Source organism: Hemiscyllium ocellatum, chromosome 9 (assembly GCF_020745735.1).
Source record: "Hemiscyllium ocellatum isolate sHemOce1 chromosome 9, sHemOce1.pat.X.cur, whole genome shotgun sequence".
Lineage (NCBI taxonomy): Eukaryota > Metazoa > Chordata > Chondrichthyes > Orectolobiformes > Hemiscylliidae > Hemiscyllium > Hemiscyllium ocellatum.
Genome location: NC_083409.1, coordinates 39,828,894 through 39,848,164, shown reverse-complemented (window position 1 = coordinate 39,848,164; position 19,271 = coordinate 39,828,894). Strand labels below are relative to the sequence as shown.

The 19,271-nt window shown below is 42.7% G+C and overlaps 1 protein-coding gene across 5 annotated transcripts in view; it reads right to left on the bottom strand.

Annotated features, from left to right (window-relative positions):
- The window catches only part of nos1apa (nitric oxide synthase 1 (neuronal) adaptor protein a), a 368,693-nt gene that overhangs the window by 165,634 nt on the left and 183,788 nt on the right, over positions 1 to 19,271 (bottom strand). For all 5 annotated transcript variants that reach the window (XM_060830171.1, XM_060830172.1, XM_060830167.1 and 2 more), the window contains one exon: positions 17,363 to 17,421. In XM_060830171.1, coding sequence (XP_060686154.1) covers positions 17,363 to 17,421 — 59 coding nt within the window. The remainder of the gene's footprint in view (positions 1 to 17,362; positions 17,422 to 19,271) is intronic.

The following is a 19,271-nucleotide window of genomic DNA, read 5'->3' as shown; positions in this document are numbered from 1 at the left end:
CCAGGGAGTGTTGCTGAACAAAGACACCTTGGAGTGCAGGTTCATAGCTCCTTGAAAGTGGAGTCGCAGGTAGGTAGGATAGTGAAGAAGATGTTTGGTATGCTTTCCTTTATTGGTCAGAGTATTGAAGAGTATTGAGTACAGGCGTTGGGAGGTCATGTTGCGGCTGTACAGGACATTGGTTAGGCCACTGTTGGAATATTGCATGCAATTCTGGTCTCCTTCCTATCGGAAAGATGTTGTGAAACCTGAAAGGGTTCAGAAAAGATTTACAAGGATGTTGCCAGGGTTGGAGGATTTGAGCTATAGGGAGAGGCTGAACAGGCTGGGGCTGTTTTCCCTGGAGTGTCGGAGGCTGAGGGGTGACCTGATAGAGGTTTACAAAATAATGAGGGGCATGGATAGGATAAATAGGAAAAGTATTTTCCCTGGGGTCGGGGAGTCCAGAACTAGAGTGCATAGGTTTAGAGTGAGAGGGAAAAGATATAAAAGATACAAGGGGCAACTTTTTCACACAGAGGGTGGTACATGTATGGAATGAGCTGCCAGAGGAAGTGGTGGAGGCTGGTACAATTGCAATATTTAAGAGGTATTTAGATGGGTATATGAATGGGAAGGTTTGGAGGGATATGGGCTGAGTGCTGGCAGGTGGGACTAGATTGGGTTGGGATATCTGGTCGGCATGGATGGGTTGGACCGAAGGATCTGTTTCTATGTTGTACATCTCTATGACTGTATGACTCTCAATGGTCATGAAACATTAACTCTGCTTTTCTCCAGAGCTGTTGCCTGACCTGACAACTATTTTCAGTTTTCTTGATTTTAGACTGTCAACATCTGCAATACAAATGCTTTAATACAAACCAAAAAAATATACTTACAACATTAAAAGCTGATAAGTGTGCAATCCTATTTGTCAGCACATTTAACAGGACAAAATTGAACATTACAGTGACTTCTTTCATCATGACAATGGGCTGCCCTAGAATTATTCAGGTGTCTATTTCCAATTCTGACTGACTGTTGTCTGCTCTGAGCACTGTACAATTCCCACCTTTGAATGTGTTACACAAAGATGCAGACTCTCATTGCACTTGGGAAAAAAAGCTCGAGAAATCTAATCCCCATCACCTATTATTCTCTTTAATCCTGCAAATGGAAAACAGCACTAAATCCCAGTCCAGCCTTCAAAACAGTACTGAACCAAGCTCCCAGTTACAGGCTGCTCACTTTAACCCCATGGATGAATGATACACAAATGAAAACACCATGAACGTCCAGTAGATTTCCAAACCTGTTTTGCAGCAAATCAATGCCACAATTTACTCACTTCTTTAAACACCAAAACGTTGATCCGCTCCATTATGGAGCTGAAAATTACTTTCACATAACTCAGCATTTTAATTTTGCAAAGTACGTTTAATAAAGCAATTAATATTATTATTCATCACATGAAACCTAACCTGTCACACGGTTGCCTGACTTGATAGAGTATAATAGGATTATTAAGTAATGTGATGTTCAAATCAGATTAGTATTGTTGGCAAGATCCTTTTTTTGAAGAAAAATTAAAAATTAGATTTTTCTTTTCCTTCTCTGAATTTAAAACATTTTTTAAAAATTGCAGTATATGCCAATATATTAAATCCCTGGGTCAACATAATGCGGTGTTCACAGGCCAAGGGAGAGTGATGACCAAACAAGGATGACGAGATGGATGAGGGGGGGCCCACTCACCAGCCGAAACGGAGACCCTGCCCCAGGCCTCAGCCTCCTGCTTTAATCAGAGCAGGTTTCCCCTCCATTGGGAGAGTGTCGCACAGCCTCTCTCATAATTATAGTGGGCCAAAGAGACACACTTCCCACAGTGATGAGCTGCATTCATTTCAGTCCCCAGGAAAGACTAACAAAGCCTATACACGGCACTGTAGCACAGTTGTAATTTTCCGCCTAATGCAATGGCTGTCATGAAGAATACGAATGGTACGTTTGCAAATGAAATCAGTCCCACAGTCACGAGGTGAACGCTTCAGCCATTTATTGAGTCACACACTACACATTCCAAGACCTAAATCTAATTCAAGCCCTTGCTTACTGACCCCATTGTCAGAAACCAGTGCTGAATCCTATGCTGAATCCAGTGCAAAAGGAGGCCAGTGGGCCCTTTCAGGCCATGCTGTGCTCCTTCAAAGTTAGCCACGCCCCACATTCTTTTCCTATATCACTGCAATTGCTTCCCCCCCTTCTGCTGGGGTTTGTACAACTCCCCTTTGAAAGTCACCACTGGATATTCCCTATAAAACACACCACAAATCATAGATAATATCCCCTAAAGAATTGGTAAACATTTAATCCAACATATAGCTGGACATCAGGATTTGAATGACGCTGACCTGCAACAACATTGCAGAAAAACAAGTTAAAGTTAAATGTAACAAATTTCAGAACTGAATTCGACCTGAACCATTTCCCAAACTTCAGCGATATCACAAGAACAGAAGTGTGTGCCTATGATGGAGAGGGACAGGGACAGCAGGAGAGTGCGGAGACAGAAAATGTAGGAGGCGGAAGAAAGGGGAAAAAAAAGACTGAGACAAAGAAGGCAGGACAAAGATGGTGGACGACGTGAGGGAGAGAGAGTATGAGGAGATGGAGTGCAAGAGGAGCTCAAGGGAAGAATGAATGTTAGAGGTGTGTGTGTGTGTGTGTGTGTCTGTGCGCATGTACACACACACACACACACACACACACACACACACACAAACACACACACACACACACACACACACACACACACACACACACACACACACACACACACACAGACTGGGAGCAATCAGTAAACACTGTGCAGAAAGCCCTCCTGATGGCTGCAGGGCAGATTCCTTCAGTTTATTTTGTTTAGGATCTCACCAGGGGCAATGAAATCTTTCCTTCCAGACAATATCACACTGCTCACTCGGGAAGGAAAAAGCAGAAAATGGAAAAGGGTCACTGACCTTCTAAATGGGTCAAAGGAAGCCATTTATTTAAATACAGTTGGAAAGCTGGTCTCTGTCTCGGCCATTTCTGTGCCTCAGGACAGTGTCAGGTGTAGGCGTTAGTGTGCTGTTGTTGAGAAGTGCTCTTCTATGTCGCCAGTTTGAGATAGACCATATATAACCTGGCAGCTAGAATGCTGACCAATTCTACCCAACAGTGATGGAGGAGGACTATAAGCCTTAAGGACAAGCCAGAGCTTGCTTCCTGAGATGATGATCCCAGCAGATTCTAGTAAAATTCAGCAACAAAGGGAAAGGAGAGAAAACATCTTAGACAATCCACATACAGAAATTGACATGAGATGTTAGTTAAAATGTTACACATACCCAGGCCTTGTCATGGTGGGTACCTTCGCTGAGCTGGTAAGTTAATTTGCAGACGTTTCGTTACCCCCTGTCTTTGGAGCCTTCTGTGAGCTGCTGCTGTACTGTGTCATCTGGAATTTACTGAAGGTGTCACTGAAACAGGGGACGAACCATCTGCAAGTCAATTCCCAGCTCGGCAAACCTAGCCACAATCAATGACAATTGGCACCCAAGTTACAAATCTTTACACAAATCTTGAATATCCAGGCCTTCTTTAGGTTATTTCACACCCTGTCCATCGCCATCAACACTCAGAAAAACTGCTATCATGTACCCATCAGTTAGTCTACAGTGTTCACTAATTTCTTTATTAGTCATCAGATAATTTCCTCCACATTGTTTGGCCAGAAGGAACAGGCAGGGGATTGCCACTCAACATCTGGCTGTTGAGGAGCTTGATTAAACAACGACTAGCTCTTCACAATGTGTGCAAATACGATTACACAGATGAGAAAGTGTTTGTCAGAGCTGCTTAGTACATTCTCCTATCTGGTGAGAAGCTAAGGCCAAAGTGAGTACAGGTCTTAGAATCAGAAGGGAATGGCACATGGTTATACATTGCAAATTGAACACCAGATGGCTCCTTAAGGCACGAGCATTAACATCAGTACCAGACCTGATTACAGCCTTGGTCCAAACATGGAGCACAGAGCTGAATCCTGAGGTGGGAGAGGTGGGCGAGACCGCCCTTGATATCAAAGAAGGCATTTGACAGAGTACAGCAGCATGGAGCCTCAATAAAACTGGAGTTCAGTGGGAATTAGGGGAAATCTCTCCACCAGCTGCAGTCAAATCCAGCACCTAATGATTGTGGTTGTTGGAGGCCAGTCCTCCTGATCCCAGCTGCTCCTCAGGGTAGTGTGCTAGACCAAACCATCTTCAGCAGCTTGATCATACCATCAGAAGTGAGGACGTTTGCTGAGGATTGCACAATGTTCAGATACTGAGCAAATATTCGGCAAGACTCAAATAACACTGGGGCTGTAAAATTTAAAATTATGCATAAAGTTTTTCCCAGCAAGAAAAAACTGAGAAATTCAGACGTTTTTCTTTACCCAGAGCAATCACAATGTAGAACCTGTTGTTACACGGACAGTTCCAGAAGTCCCAGAACTCTTTACAGCCAATCTCAAGTAGATCTGAAGTGTAGTCAGTGCTATGATGCAAGAAAATATGGCATCCAGCACAAACACACACACACGGAGCAGTGTGTTAATCATTAGGCAATTTTTCTCTTCGTGAAGACACAAGCAAACATGAGTCAGGGCACTGCTCTTAGAGTCATTAAGCCTTGAAACTATGCCATAGGATCTTCAATGACCACTCACGAGACTACATAATGGTCAGTTAAATGTCTGATCTGAAAGATGGCAGAAGTGAGGACTGCAGATGCTGGAAATCAGAGTCTAGATTAGAGTGATCTGAAAGATGGCTGTATTGCACAGAGTGTCAGATTAAGATTAGTGATCGGGTCTTGGGATTGGACAGCGAACATGACCCTCTGACTACGGGGCTGGAGTGGTTCCAACTGGCCACTGCTGACACTACAATGGATTCAATGGTATTCGCCAGTAAAGCATAGCTCCTGATTGGCTCTCAGTGTTGGAAAAGATACATTCACGTGACCAATTACCAGAGCTCCCAAAAGTATCAGTTTTATATTTACTTTGGATAAAAGTTGTGCATGTTCTCCCCCCACCCCCCAGAAAAACCCGAGTTGGCATTTTTAAAAAATGTTTCTTTGATCAATTCCTGTGAAAAGTTTTGAAAAGGGAGTTTATCCTGTAGGGTGTCTCTGACATATTAACTGAAAACCCTGGGATTTAACTGTACTTCTGAGAAATTGTTGACTGCTGGCCAGCCATATTCTTTGATCTTACTCGACCGTGCACTGATCTGGTGATAATGACCATTCCAGCGTGTTTTATTTTAACAGAGAATTGATTAAAGGGCGATGCACAGCTGAATGATTTAATCAACTCGAAGTCTCTGACTCAACCATAAAGCTCACTGAGACGTGTCTTACAATTCATGGATAATTCCAGTTTCACAAACCCAAACCTTGGCCTTACATTAACCCTTCCCGTTCCAGCCCACCGAGTCTATTGCAGGCGGCTCAGCAGCATATGAAAGTGGAAACCCACGCAGACGCAGGGACAATATGCAAACTCCACACAGACAGACCATCGCCCAATGCTCTCATATTAAAGTACTCAAGCCCAGCATGTTCAAATTAGATTGTACAGCATTACTGACATGGAGTCATGGTTTCCAAACAATATATGAGGCAGTTGGGCAAACCAAGGAACATTAGACCTGAAATTGTTTGTGATACAGATTCACAGAATCCCTACAATGCAGAAAGAGGCCATTCGGCCCTTCTGCACCTACCCTCCAAACAGCATCCCACCCAGACCCATTCCCCGAGTCTGTCCCTGTCACCCTGCACTTCCCAAGGCAAATCCACCTACCCTGCACATCTCTGGACATGATGGGAAATTTAGCACAGCCAGTCCACCAAGCCTGCACATCTTTGGACTGTGGGAAGAAACCAGAGCACCCGGAGCAAACCCACGCAGACACGGGGAGAATGTGCAAACTCCACACAGACAGTCGCCCAATCAAACCTGGCTCCCTGGCACTGTGAGGCAGCAGGGCTAACCACTGAGCCAGTGTGCGGCCCTTAGCCAAAACTGAGATCTTCTACAATGAAGTAGCTTTGCAAAATATGACTGACAAAACACCTACTGCACTATAAGAGGACAGTATATAACTAGTGCCAAGTGGGCTCTTGTGGTGCAATGGTAGCAACCCTAGCTCTGGGTTAGAAAACCTAGCTTCAAGTCCTACCTGCTCCAAAGGTGTGCAATAATATCTCTGGACCAATTAACTATAAAATACTTATAACCAACATCAATTCAACTTTTTGATACATGTCCACAGCCTTGTTCCAAACCTAGGGTCTCAGAATAATCAAAGCATGGGAATCATAGAATACCGACAGTGTGGAAACAGGCCATTCGGCCCAACAAGTCCACACTGATCCTCCAAAGAGTATCCCACCCAAACCCATTCCCCATACCCTATCATTTTACAATTCTCCTGACTAATGCACCTAACCGATACATCCCTGAACACTATGGATAACTTAGCAACCAGCACATCTTTGGATTGTTGGAGGAAACTGGAGCACCCAGTGGAAACCCACGCAGACACGGGGAGAATGTGCAAACTCCACACAGACAGTTGCCAAGGCTGGAATGATCTGGGGTTCCTGGCACTGAGAGGGAGCAGTGCTGATCACTAAGCTACCATGCTTGAAAGGAGTGGCTTTTTCACATGACCTTCTCCCATCCTGTAGGGGCTCATATTGATCAAATGCATCAATGTATTAAGCAGCAACAACCAAGTAAAGCTACAGAAAGTGTTAACGGACTGTACGCAGCAAGGAGAAGCTGCTGTGACCTTAGATTGAACAAAAGATGTGGCACAGTGACAAAAACTTGCTCATCTGTCAGGCACTGTGCTCTGGTTTGTAAATGCACCATAAAACAGGTTGTCCTTGGTCTGTAACTACACTCAATGCTGCAGAAAGTGGCAGCCACAACTCCACTGCTGGTCTTGGGTAAGGCAAGGGCAGCAGCACTATCTATGGCAGTGCCCATTCAAAGGTCAGGCTCAGGAGTTAACCTTTGCCCACGTGGGCAACAAAAGTGCCCTGGCAACGCATCCAGCTGCTAAAAACCAGCTAGTCGACATGGGCTAGTGAATCTTTTAGCTGGGACTGGACTCACAAGTTTTGAAGTTTATAGCTTCTTTAACCTGGAGGAATCTTGTTCCTGCACCAAGCAAAATTGCTGTTTCAAATGTACACAGAACAGACAGTTGAGTATTCGGCACCCCACCCCTTCACCGCAGTGCAATATTGCAAGTAAAACTCACACACAATATACTAAAAACTTGCACGGTGTAACTCCAATGGGCTTTGCCAGAACAGGAAGGTGACTTTAATGAAGGGAACTGGATGAATTAAGTAAGTGCATGGTGTTCAAAATGTCTCTTATAAGACAGTTTTAACACACTGGTCAGTGCAACTGGGGCACAAGGCTATTTATTTTTAAAATGTCGGTAGCCTTTCAATTTGAATGGTGGAAAATCACCCTGCCTGTGCCAGTCACCTAGTTACAGAGTTGAAATCCCTCCCTCATTCTGACAGCTGCATCTTAGTTTCTCCTGAGCCAGTCAAGCTTCACATCTGCTCTGATGAAGAGTCATCTAGACTCAAAATGTTAGCTTGCTCTCTCTCCCCATGCATGTGACCTGACCCACTGTGATCTCCAGCTTTTGTTGTTTCAGTACAAGTTCCAACATCTGCAGGAACTGGCTCCCTCAAATCCATTCCGGCTGTTCAAGGAATGTGAGTCAAACCTATGGTCTGTCAAGGAATAAATACTTTTGGTTGCCAAAATAAAATCCTCTGTCACAGACTGAGATATAAACATTCGCTGTGGAGAATCAAGGCCTGATGGATGTAAGGCAAGTCACAGTAGACATTAGAACCTTGTTCTGGACAGGTTCAAGTAAATGGTATGCCCCATAAACTGCAATACACTGGAGACTGACTCAACAATCGACTAACTGGTACGTTCACAGGTCTACTTCCAGCTCCTAGAATCAGGAAGACGACTTATAGCAGAAAAAGCTCTGAAAGGCATTGAGCAATCATTGCTGTCTCATGTAGAGTTTAGGCACTGCAATCCAAAAAGAAATTCTTTTTTGAAAGAAAGACAGAAGCTGATAACCTGGTTATACATTTTGTCACCGTTAAAAGAACTGGTTTCATTTTTTAAAAGGTTTGTAAAATATCCAGTAAAGTTTCCAAACTGAAATTTCAATTAACTCCAGCCCATTAAGTTGGTTCATTAAACTGGATTTCCAGAAACCAGTCTTCAGGAACAGTATTGTTAACAAAAGAAAAAGTAGGAAAAGATTTTGCGATTTCATCTTGATCAGGATGTATTATTCTGTTTCGGAATTAGAATTGCAAACGGATACAGAGATGTGAAACTCGGGAGATCATTAAAACCAGGGAAATGAGTCACACGGCAAATTCCAATTTCAGAATGTAGAGCTTGATCAGGTCATGTTGTCATGTGACAATGAGGTGTCATTGGGCATCTCTTTTGAAGAGGTGACTTTGAACCTTTACGACTCTCAACTAGTGAATAATAATCAGATGCAAATCAAGGGATATTTTAAGCTATGTGGGTCCATACCTGTAATTACAGAGCTGCTGCCTGACATAATGCCATTAGTTCATTATGAACCCACATTTATATAGCAACTTTAACAGAGGAAAATGACTCCCAACATGCTTCAAACAAAAGGTGACACCCTGCCTCACAAGGCAATGTTAGTGCAGGTCATCATAGAGCTGGTAAAAGATTGAGGCTTTAAAGGTGCATTTTAAAGGCGGGGAGGGGAGGGGTGGGGAAGAGAGAGAGAGAGAAAAAGAAAGAGGGAGAAGAGAGACAGACAGAGAGAGAGAGATCAAAGGCAAAGACATTACATGCATTATAAAAGGCTTAGAACACGCAAGGAGGCTCTTTGGCCCATTATATTCCTGCTCTCTAGAAGAGCTACTCACATAGTTCTCCTCCAGACCTTCCCCCTCCGTGGGCATCCAAATCATTATAATTTCAGGTAATTATCTGATTCATGTCTGAAGGCCTCAATTAATTGGTCTCCACCGCGCTGAGACTGTGCATTTCAGATCTTAAACACCCACTTCGTAAAAACAGTTTTATTTCTGGCATTGTTGTTTTTTGTTATTCATCTTAAAATAGTGTGCTCTGCTTCTTGAGGTGATGCGCTTTGGAGGATCAAACTTAGGTGTGAATTATACTGTAAATGGCAGAACCGTTCGGAACATTAACATACAGGCGGATTTGGGTGTGCAGGTCCACTATTCCCTAAAAGTGGCAACACAGGTAACGGAGGTGATTAAGGCGGCATGTGGCATTCTTGCCTTTATTGGCCAGGGGATGGAGTACAAGAGTTGGCAAACCATGTTGCAGCGATATAACACCCTTGTAAGGCCACATTTGGAGTGCTGTGTGCAGTTTTGGATCGCCACACTATCAGAAGGATGTGGAAGCTTTGGGGAGTGTACATAGAAGGTTCACAAGGATATTGCCTGGTCTCGAGGGCATTGGCTATGGGGAAAGGTTAAAAAGATTGGATTGTTTTCACTGGAAAGATGGCAGCTGAGCAAACACTTGATAGAGGTCTACTAAATAATGAGAGGCATAGATAGGGTGGATAATCGGAGGCTTTTATCCAGGTTTAAAAGTTTCAAATTGCAAGGGGGCACAGGTTCGAGGTGAGAGGGGGAAAGTTTAAAGGGACATGTGCGAGGAAAGGTTTTCACACAGAATGGTAGGAGCCTGGAATGCTCTGCCTGAAGAGGTAGTGGAAGCAGGCACAGGCATCTGGATGGTGACATGAATAGGAAGGGAATACAGGGATATGGGCCAAATAAGGGCTGGTTTGTTTTTAGTTTAGTTAAGGCATGAAGATCGAAGGGCCTGTTCCTGTGCTGTCCTTCTGCCATATAGTTTCAACCTGTTCTGTCCAGACTGCACACAATTGAAAAACTCGAGCTAACCTCCTCTTCACCCTCCCTTCCATCTTATCCAATTTGTCCAACGCTACTCTAGCTGGTAGAGGATGCAATCCTTAATCTCATGGGAATACAGGAAGATAGGAGTAGACCATTCAGCCCTTCAAGCTTCCCATGCCATTCTGTGTGATTTACTCCATAGTATCTCCACATCCTTTGAGGTCACAAGTATCCAAAGATTTATTCATCTCTTCTTTGAGTATACTCAATGACTGAGCTTCAGCATTCCTCTAGTGTGGAGAATTTACTGCCCAGCATGAAAAAGATTCCATCTCATCTTACTCCTAAATTGCACGCCCCTTATTCTGAGAATGTGCCTCCTGGTTCCAGATTCCCCAGCCAAGGGAAACATCTTTTCTGCATCCACCTTATCCAGCCACACATATAGGAAGTCATTTCAGTCTTTTAAAACTCTGTCATGATTTGGAGATGTCAGTGTTGGACTGGTGTGTACAAAGTTAAAAATCACTCCACACCAGGTTATAGTCCAACAGGTTTAATTGGAAGCGCCAGCTTTTGGAGCGCCGCTCCTTCATCAGGTTGATTGATAAATTCTTGATGTCACAAGGAATTAAGGGCTACGGGGAGAATGCTGGTAAGTAGAGTTGAAATGCCTGTCAGCCATGATTGAATGGCGGAGTGGACTCGATGGGCCAAATGGCCTTACTTCCACTCCTATGTCTTATGGTCTTATGGTTGTCACAACCACCTGATGCTTCCAATTTAACCTATTGGACTATAATAACCTGGTAAAAACAATGACTGCAGATGCTGGAAACCAGAGTCTAGATTAGAGAGATGCTGGAAAAGCACAGTAGTTCAGGCAGCATCCAAGGAGCAGTACTGCTGTGCTTTTCCTCTCTAATCTAGACTATAATAACCTGGTATTGTGAGATTTTGTTAAACTTAAAACTCTGTGGTTTTCAGCCATTCAATTTATAGTCATTTTTGATGTAAAGGCTGTTTTGAAGTGAACAGGGGAGTTGTGCCTAGTATCCTGGACAGTAATGGTCCTTCAGGCAACATCTCAAAAAAAAAATCATCTACTCTCTTTCCTACCTTACAGCAGTAACAAGAACAAATGAATTAGGAACAGAGCTAGGTTATTCCGTCATTAAAGACAGGGACAAAACTGTACACAGTAGTCCAGCTGGGCCCTCACCAACAGCCTGCACGGGTGCAACAGGATTTCTTTACAACACCAACTTCCGATCAAAAATGGCCCAAATTCCATTTGGCTTCTTACTTACTTGTTGCACCTGCATGATAAACTTTGTGTGCTTCATGCACAAGAACACTCAGATCCCTCTGCATTGTGCTTTTTTAGTTTGAGACTCTCTCCATTTAAATAATAAGCTGCTTTTTGAATGCTCCTATCACAATATTCTGGGTGCAGAGTACTAGTGGCTAAGGGCCAGAGGTCGAAAGTTCTTTCGAGGCAGCTTGGGACTGAGTGTCATAGCACAGCCACACAGGTCGATTGAAAAGACATTGACCAATCTACCCAGATGGCTGAAGCTCCTCATACCAGATACCATTCTGTGTGAATAGGTTTTGCAACGCGTTCACATCTTTCAGAGAGATAACAGTCCAGTCAAGAGTATCCCAAGTTAGGAAATGAAGTCTGGAGCTGTGTGTTTCACACACAAATATCTGCATATTGAAGCAGGCAGCAAAAGACTTTGAGATGTACAAGGATCTTATTTAAAATCTACCATAGAACACACACATTTGTTTATTCTTTTCCCTGCCCAGATGCAGCGTGCACTGGGGAAAAAGTCGGCTCTTATTATTTTAAATCAACCTGTTTGGACAAGTAGGCCCAGAACCCAGACATGCTTGACAGAGATAGCAACACTACCCCTGTGCTGCAAAAGGCCAGAAGAATCCCACAGTTTTAACTAAAAGCTCCACCCAATCACCCATGTTACTAATTCAACAAGAAAAAGCGATCAGGACCCACCAGGGCATGTATGATAATAACAAAAAGGGAGGGGTGGGGAAAGAGGGAAGGGATTAAAGCAAAATGGATTTGGGGAGAGGGTAAATATTGCACTCTAACCCCCACAGTGCCCACCCTCTCTTTAAAGGTTTTAATGGTATTGTTGGATACCACATGCTGCCAATCGAAGGACACCTGTGGGTAAGGTGAGAGGCGAAAGATTTAAAAGGGACTTAAGGAGCAACTTTTTCCACACAATGGGTGGTGCATGTATGGAATGAGCTGCCAGAGGAAGAGGTGGAGGCTGGTACAATTAAAACATTTAAAAGGCATCTGGATGGGTACATGAATAGAACATAGAACATAGAACATTACAGCGCAGTACAGGCCCTTCGGCCCTCGATGTTCCGCCGACCTGTCATACCAATCTGGAGCCCATCCCACCTACACTATTCCATGTACGTCCATATGCTCGTCCAATGATGACTTAAATGCACTTAAAGTTGGTGAATCTACTACCATTGCAGGCAAAGCATTTCATACCCTTACTACTCTCTGAGTAAAGAAACTACCTCTGACATCTGTCCTATATCTATCACCCCTCAATGTAAAGCTATGCTCACCGTCACCATTCTTGGATAAAGGCTCTCACTGTCCACCCTATCTAATCCTCTGATTATCTTATATGCCTCTATAAGTCACCTCTCAACCTTCTTCTCTCCAATGAAAACAGCCTCAAGTCCCTCAGCCTTTCCTCGTAAGACCTTCCCTCCATACCAGGCAACATCCTCATAAATCTCCTCTGCACCTTTTCCAAAATTTCCACATCCTTCTTATAATGCGGTGACCAGAACTAATAGGAAGGGTTGAGAGGAATATGGACCAAGTGTTGGCAAACGGGACTAACTTTATTTAGGATATTTGGTCGGCATGGACCAAAGGGTCTGTTTCTATGCTGCATATCTCTCTGACTATATGAATGTAGCCCTTGATGATGGGGCAGTCAGGCATCAAACCCCCTGCAAGGCCTTCTGCCTGGGCTGGGTGATGGCCACATAAGCCAGACCCAGGAGGAGATCCTCTGATTTGCTCAGATCTCTCTGCACTGAGTGGAGAAGTCAACTCTTTCGTTTCTCCATCCACCTCCTTTTTTCTCTGTCCTCAAAACGGTTTTTCACCCCATCACCTGTAGTATTTTTTCCAGATATTAGCCACCAACCATAAATCACCCCGTGCTTTCCAATTAATTGAAAGGTAAGTGCAGAGCCTATTAAGGGTAATGCACTGACTCCAAATGTGAAGGAGGAGGGAGAAAATCAACTTTTAAAAAAGAAATTAATCTATTTTTCTCATCAACCTATTCAGCAATGTTAGTGCAGGTGGGACTTGAATCCAAGGCTGTACCACAACAGGGCCCTGGAAATCAGCTGTTAAATGAAAAGTCCGACTAACATTACCTGCTGTCAATCATCTCTGCAGCCATTTGGTTTGAGCCTTAAAGTGACCAGCATTTCCAACTGTTATGACCTCAGCCGATCCACCATGAGGAACTAAAGGAGTGTAGCGATCTCGGAGTAAGTTACAGAGAGAGTGAGCAACTTAAAAAATAGGAGATTTATTTTATTTAGCCCTGGAACATGAGCTTCACTGGCACGTTTCAGGCGTCGAATTTCCTGTTCTTAGGATGCTGCCTGGCCTGCTGTGCTTTAACCAGCAACACATTTTCAGCTGCGATTTCTGTATATTGAGAGATGTTCATCTGGACACAGGCTTCATTTACCCTCTCCCTGTCTAAACTTCTCTTTCTCTGTTACTCTCTCGCCTTGACTTTCCATATTTTTCTCCATTTTCTGCCCACTTTCTTGCAGTCAGCTCCTCTCCACGTCAATTCTTTCTCTCTCCAAATTGCTCACGCTCACACACTCTTCTAGAGTCACAACCATGAATCCATGTGAGATTCTGGAAGACACCTCCAGATTGCAGAAGGTTAACACAATGGAACGGCTTAACAATTATCTTAGAATCAAAGCGCAGCCAGACTAGTTGCATCATGGAACTACAGAGCTAGACCAGTTGCATCATGGTACTACAGAGCTGGACAGAATACATATGCTGCTTATAGATTTAATCCTGGAATATTTTTAATCCATTGAGGAGATACTCTGTTATATCTAAACAAATGCAAGACAGCTGGACATCAGAAATAAAATAAAAAGCAGAAAATGTTGGAAACCATCAGCAAGTCAGGTAATATATACAGGCAGATGTTGTTGATTGAAAAACTGTCATTAAGGCAACATGATTTGGTATAGTATTTAAGTTTGCAGGGTTGGGTGAATTTTCTTGGTTTCATCTGAACTCATACCAGCCAATGGTTTTGGCACAGTGAAAGCAGAGTTCAAATCTGTACAAAAAGCCAGCAATGTTGGTTAGAAAAAAAACTCATTTAAGTCACGAAGGGTGAGATTAGAATTACTTGTTGATATGGCCATCTGCTTTTACTTAAAGGGAAATCCAATTAAAGCCTGGTTACCAACTATGCTCACAGACATCAACACAAGTCCAATTTTTTTCGCTTGGTGTTTCTCACTTTCAAACACAGGGGTTAAAAAAAAACAGAATTTTCCTTCAATAGGCTATTGGTCTCACATTGAGCTGCGATGACACTCAGACAAGAAGAACAAAAATAGATAAAATGCGTTGCTCACCTATATGGAATCTTTCTGTGTGCAAACACTTAGCTATATTGTAGCATTCTCATAATTTATTGTATCCAAAGCACTCTAGGCAATCTCTGGAAGATGTGACAAGGTACTGACTTAATTTGTGAATTTTCTCTAAGTACTTTTCCTGTCTTTTGAATAAAACTACCAGCACACAGAGCAAAGCCTTCTTCCCCACCCTCCCCAACCCCATCCATGAACCAGTTTATGATGCCCTGACAACAGAGAGGTTTAGTTACCTTAGTAACAGGATTTCCACAGTTTACCCTGTTTCTTAATAAGATGATGAACTTCAGAAAATGAGCAGGTTTATTGACAAAACTGAAACACTTAACCAGCCGCTGTTATCAATTCAAATAACAACGCTGCTTTGAAATGGTTAATGAAAAGTTTAAACAAACAGAAGGTTTCATTTGAATTGCATTCTTTGCAGACCTTGCAAAGAAAAACTTGCATTTACACAGCAACTTCCAGAAAAGAAAATATGACGAGGTGCTTCAGTCGGTTAAACCATGGCACGAAGACAAAAAAGAGGATACACTGAGGCAGATGACCAAACGTTTAATCAAAGAGACAGGGCTTTATAGAATCCCTACAGTAGGGAAACAGGCCATTCGGCCCAACAAGTCTACATCGACCCTCCAAGAACATTCCGTCCAGATCAACCCATCCCTGCATTTCCCATGGCTAATCCACCTAATTTACACATTCCTGAACACTATGGGCAATTTAGCATGGCCAATCCACCTTATCCAGCACATCTTTGGACTGTGGGAGGAAACCGGAGCATCCGGAGGAAATCCACGCAGACACAGGGAGAATGTACAAACTCCACACAGTCACCCAAGGGTGGATTTGAACCCAGGTCCCTGGTGCTGTGAGGCAGCAGTGGTAACCACTGAGCCACTGTGCCTGTAGCTGAATGTTAAAAAGAGGCTCAGGTTGTTTTATTGGAAGGTGCAAGGTCTTCACGTTATGACCAGAACAGTGGTGCTGACAGCAGATAGGCAGTTAGTATCAACTTCCAGCACAGTATGAGGAATTTCAAGTTTTGCAATACTTTTAATTGCTGACTGTATAATGATATCGAATTATGTTCACTTGATACCCAGCCACCAGGTCCATGGAGAAGGGCTTCCAAAGGGGAACACAGAAGAAGGGCGATAGAGGTAGCAACTACCTATAGTTTACAGCACAGAATGCAGGAGAGAGCAGACACTTGAATTAAAGTGACCAAGTTCATAATGGTTCAAAACACAGCTACAAGATTCACTTAGCTTTGTGTAGAGGGAAGACTCTCCGATTCATCCCACATCTTGAAAGTCAGTTCTGGGATTAGGAGTGACCCAAATGGGAAGGGAAAAGAAAGGAACAAGCTCTTGGGTGCTAGGAATCTCTTTGAGCAGTTCCTGTAAAGTGTCGGCTTCAGAGTACGGTATACCCACGAGGTTTAATTTTCAGTTGCTTCTGAAGTTAATGGGAAGCTTTTCTACAGTTTGCAACATATCTTGCTTAAACACTAATCCAATAAGCAATGTTGTTTTTTGTAAGCTTGTTCTAATAAAAGACTAAAACTTGAAATTTTGTCATATGACCATTTCAGTCCCTCACTAGAAATTCAAATTTTGTTTAAGTTCCTGATCTGTACAAGGAGCTGAGGATTAGCCAGGTATTGAGCTACTTCCACCTCTCCACAAGCCAAGTCTCCTGCTCAACTCTTCAACATTCTCAGACCATCCTGCTTCTGACTGCCTCAGACCATTCCCATGGATAGGGCTTCCATGGTCAGGATTTGGGGGTATGCGTGTTAGGGTGTGTGTGTGTGCGCACATGCGAGGGCATGAGTGTGTGTGAGGGTGTGCACGCGCTTGCAAGCGAGTGTGCGGGGTTGCGCGCGTGCGATAGAGCACATGTGCCAGGGTACGGCGCACACCCATGCTGTGCATTTGGAGGGGTGAGCATTTGTGTAAATGTGTAGTGGTGTGCGTACATGCATTTATGCAAGGGAGCATATAGGTGTGAATATGCATACTAAGTGGGAAAAGGCAACGTTCTGTACTATGATTTCCTTGTATTGATGAATGCTCAAATACTTCACACAAACAAACAAACAAGCAGGTATCTCGATACATCCAAAGTTATAAAAATTTAAGACAGTGAATGTTCTCTAGAGATGTGTTGCTTTTGCTAGCAGATTCCATGAAGCAGAGTTCAGGTCTGATTTAAAATAAAATACTGACACTCCTCAACATCCTACAGCTGAAAAACATTGCAATTCTTTATTTGCATGGCTGGAACATTTGTGCATTCCCATGGCAACTACAACACCCTGAATACTTCCGGAAATTAAACACACCTCTTCAAAAACATGAACCTTCTGAACTGACCCAACCTCAATAGATACAACTGCCAGAAAACTGTATTTTAATGCATTTTGAAACCTGACAGAGGAATCCTATCTGTGCTAATAAGCCAGTCAAAGCCTGGTCATGCAACAGTTTGGTATGGAACACCTTTTTGGTCCCCATGAACTTTGAATTCTTCTAGGTTCACTTCCGGCCCATTCACACACTCACAGAACTGCTCCTCACTTGAAGCATTGACTCACCTGTAGATCGGATCCTGCATAATCAACATCTTGCTCTCATCCCAGGTCCATTCTTTCTTCTGAAGATAAGAGAAAAAAAGCAAAATATTTTAGCAGCGATAGCATTGTCAACTTAACCTGCAAGTGACTTTGGAAAATGTACACATCTTGAGTGAAACTCAGACATGAAAATGCCATGTTACTCTGAATCCCACAGGATTTGAATATAAGATTATAATGACAACTAAATTTAGTGGCAGAGCAGTAATGGCATTGGGCTTGTAATCCCGAGGATCTGATTTCATGGGATTAAATCCCATCGTGGTATCGAGAGGGATTTAAGTTCCATTAATAACTTTGGAATTCAAAACTGGACTTGGTAAAGGTGACCACAAAATCATTGAATTTTGTAAAACACAATTGAACTCCTAATGCAATCTCATGTCTCCCCTGTCCCCCAAAAAACTGTAAATAGCACTCCAGGTATGGTCTCTCCCAAGACTCTATGTAACTGCAATAAAATGCCCTTACTTTTATATTCCATTCCCCTGGCAATAAATGCTAACATGCCATTTGCCTTCTTAATCACTTGCTGTGTCTGCAAGCTATCTTTATTTTTTGTAGTTCATGTGCCAGGAAATCCAGATCAGTCTGTACCTGCACATTCTCCAATCTCTCTCCATTTAAAAATTCGCAAACTGCTCCTACATTCATCCCGCCAAAGTGAGCAAGTCTACATCGTCCCACATTATATGCTTTCTGCTAAATTTTCCTCTATGTTCCTTTATAGACTCTTAACTCCTCTCTACAAGTTACTTTGTTCCTCATCAGCAAATTTAGCAACTGTACACTTAATTCCACATCCAAATTATCCATTTAGACTGTAAATAGTTGAAGCCGTACCATTTACCTCTCTGCCATGCCACTGATCACAGCTTGTCAACTTAAAAATTTTATTTTCATTTTTATTCTCTACTTCCTGTCAGCAAACCAACCCTTCAGCCATGTTAGATGCAACTTCACCTGATGAAGCAGCAATGCTCTGAAAGCCTGAGATTTCAAATAAACATGTTGGGTTTTAACCCAGTGTCATGTGACTGTTGACTTTGTCCACATCTGTACCTCCACATCATTTATTCATGTGGACATGGTATACAATGAGCTTTTATTTTGCTTTGTAACTTTTGATATGGCACTTTGAATAGCCAAGCATGCTACATCTCCAGCTTCCCTTTATTCCCCCGCCTTTTATCTGTTCGAAAGTCTCTAATAAATTAATGAAACACAACTTCCCCTTTAAAAACAAACATACTCACTCTGCCTGACCCCATTATGATTTTCTAAGTCTCCTGCTTAAACCTCCTTAATAATGGAATCTGGCAACTTTCCTAGGAGGAAATTTGAAGTTAATGAGCCAATTGATTCCTGCTTCGTGTCTCCCCCTTTCCTGAATAACAATGTTATTAATTTTTTCATCCGAAGTTTGTTTGTATAACAAAGTTTTTGTAAAATTCCAACAAAAAATCCACACATTTATTACTTTGATCCAAATAAACGGCCAAATTTACATACCATATCGAGAACCTCATTTTTCAATACCACTGTTACTTAGACACGCCCTAATCCAAGACGTAATTCTTTGCGAGAATACTGATGTACAAGAGAGATTACGAGCTTTAGAAAATCTACTCTCTCAAGGCTTTGAGAATGACCAGTAATGTAAACATATAAATTGAAGACCTGAGACCGACAAAGAAAACAGGATGGACTCAAAGAAGTGGCTATAAATTGTCTATTAATTGTCTTTATATCATTATCCACAAATCTGCCAATGTAAATAATTCATTTCATCGATATTTTTCCACATTCCAATAATGATCACACTTCATGATGTCACTTCATTTAGTGTATTGAACCTTGGGATATCCCA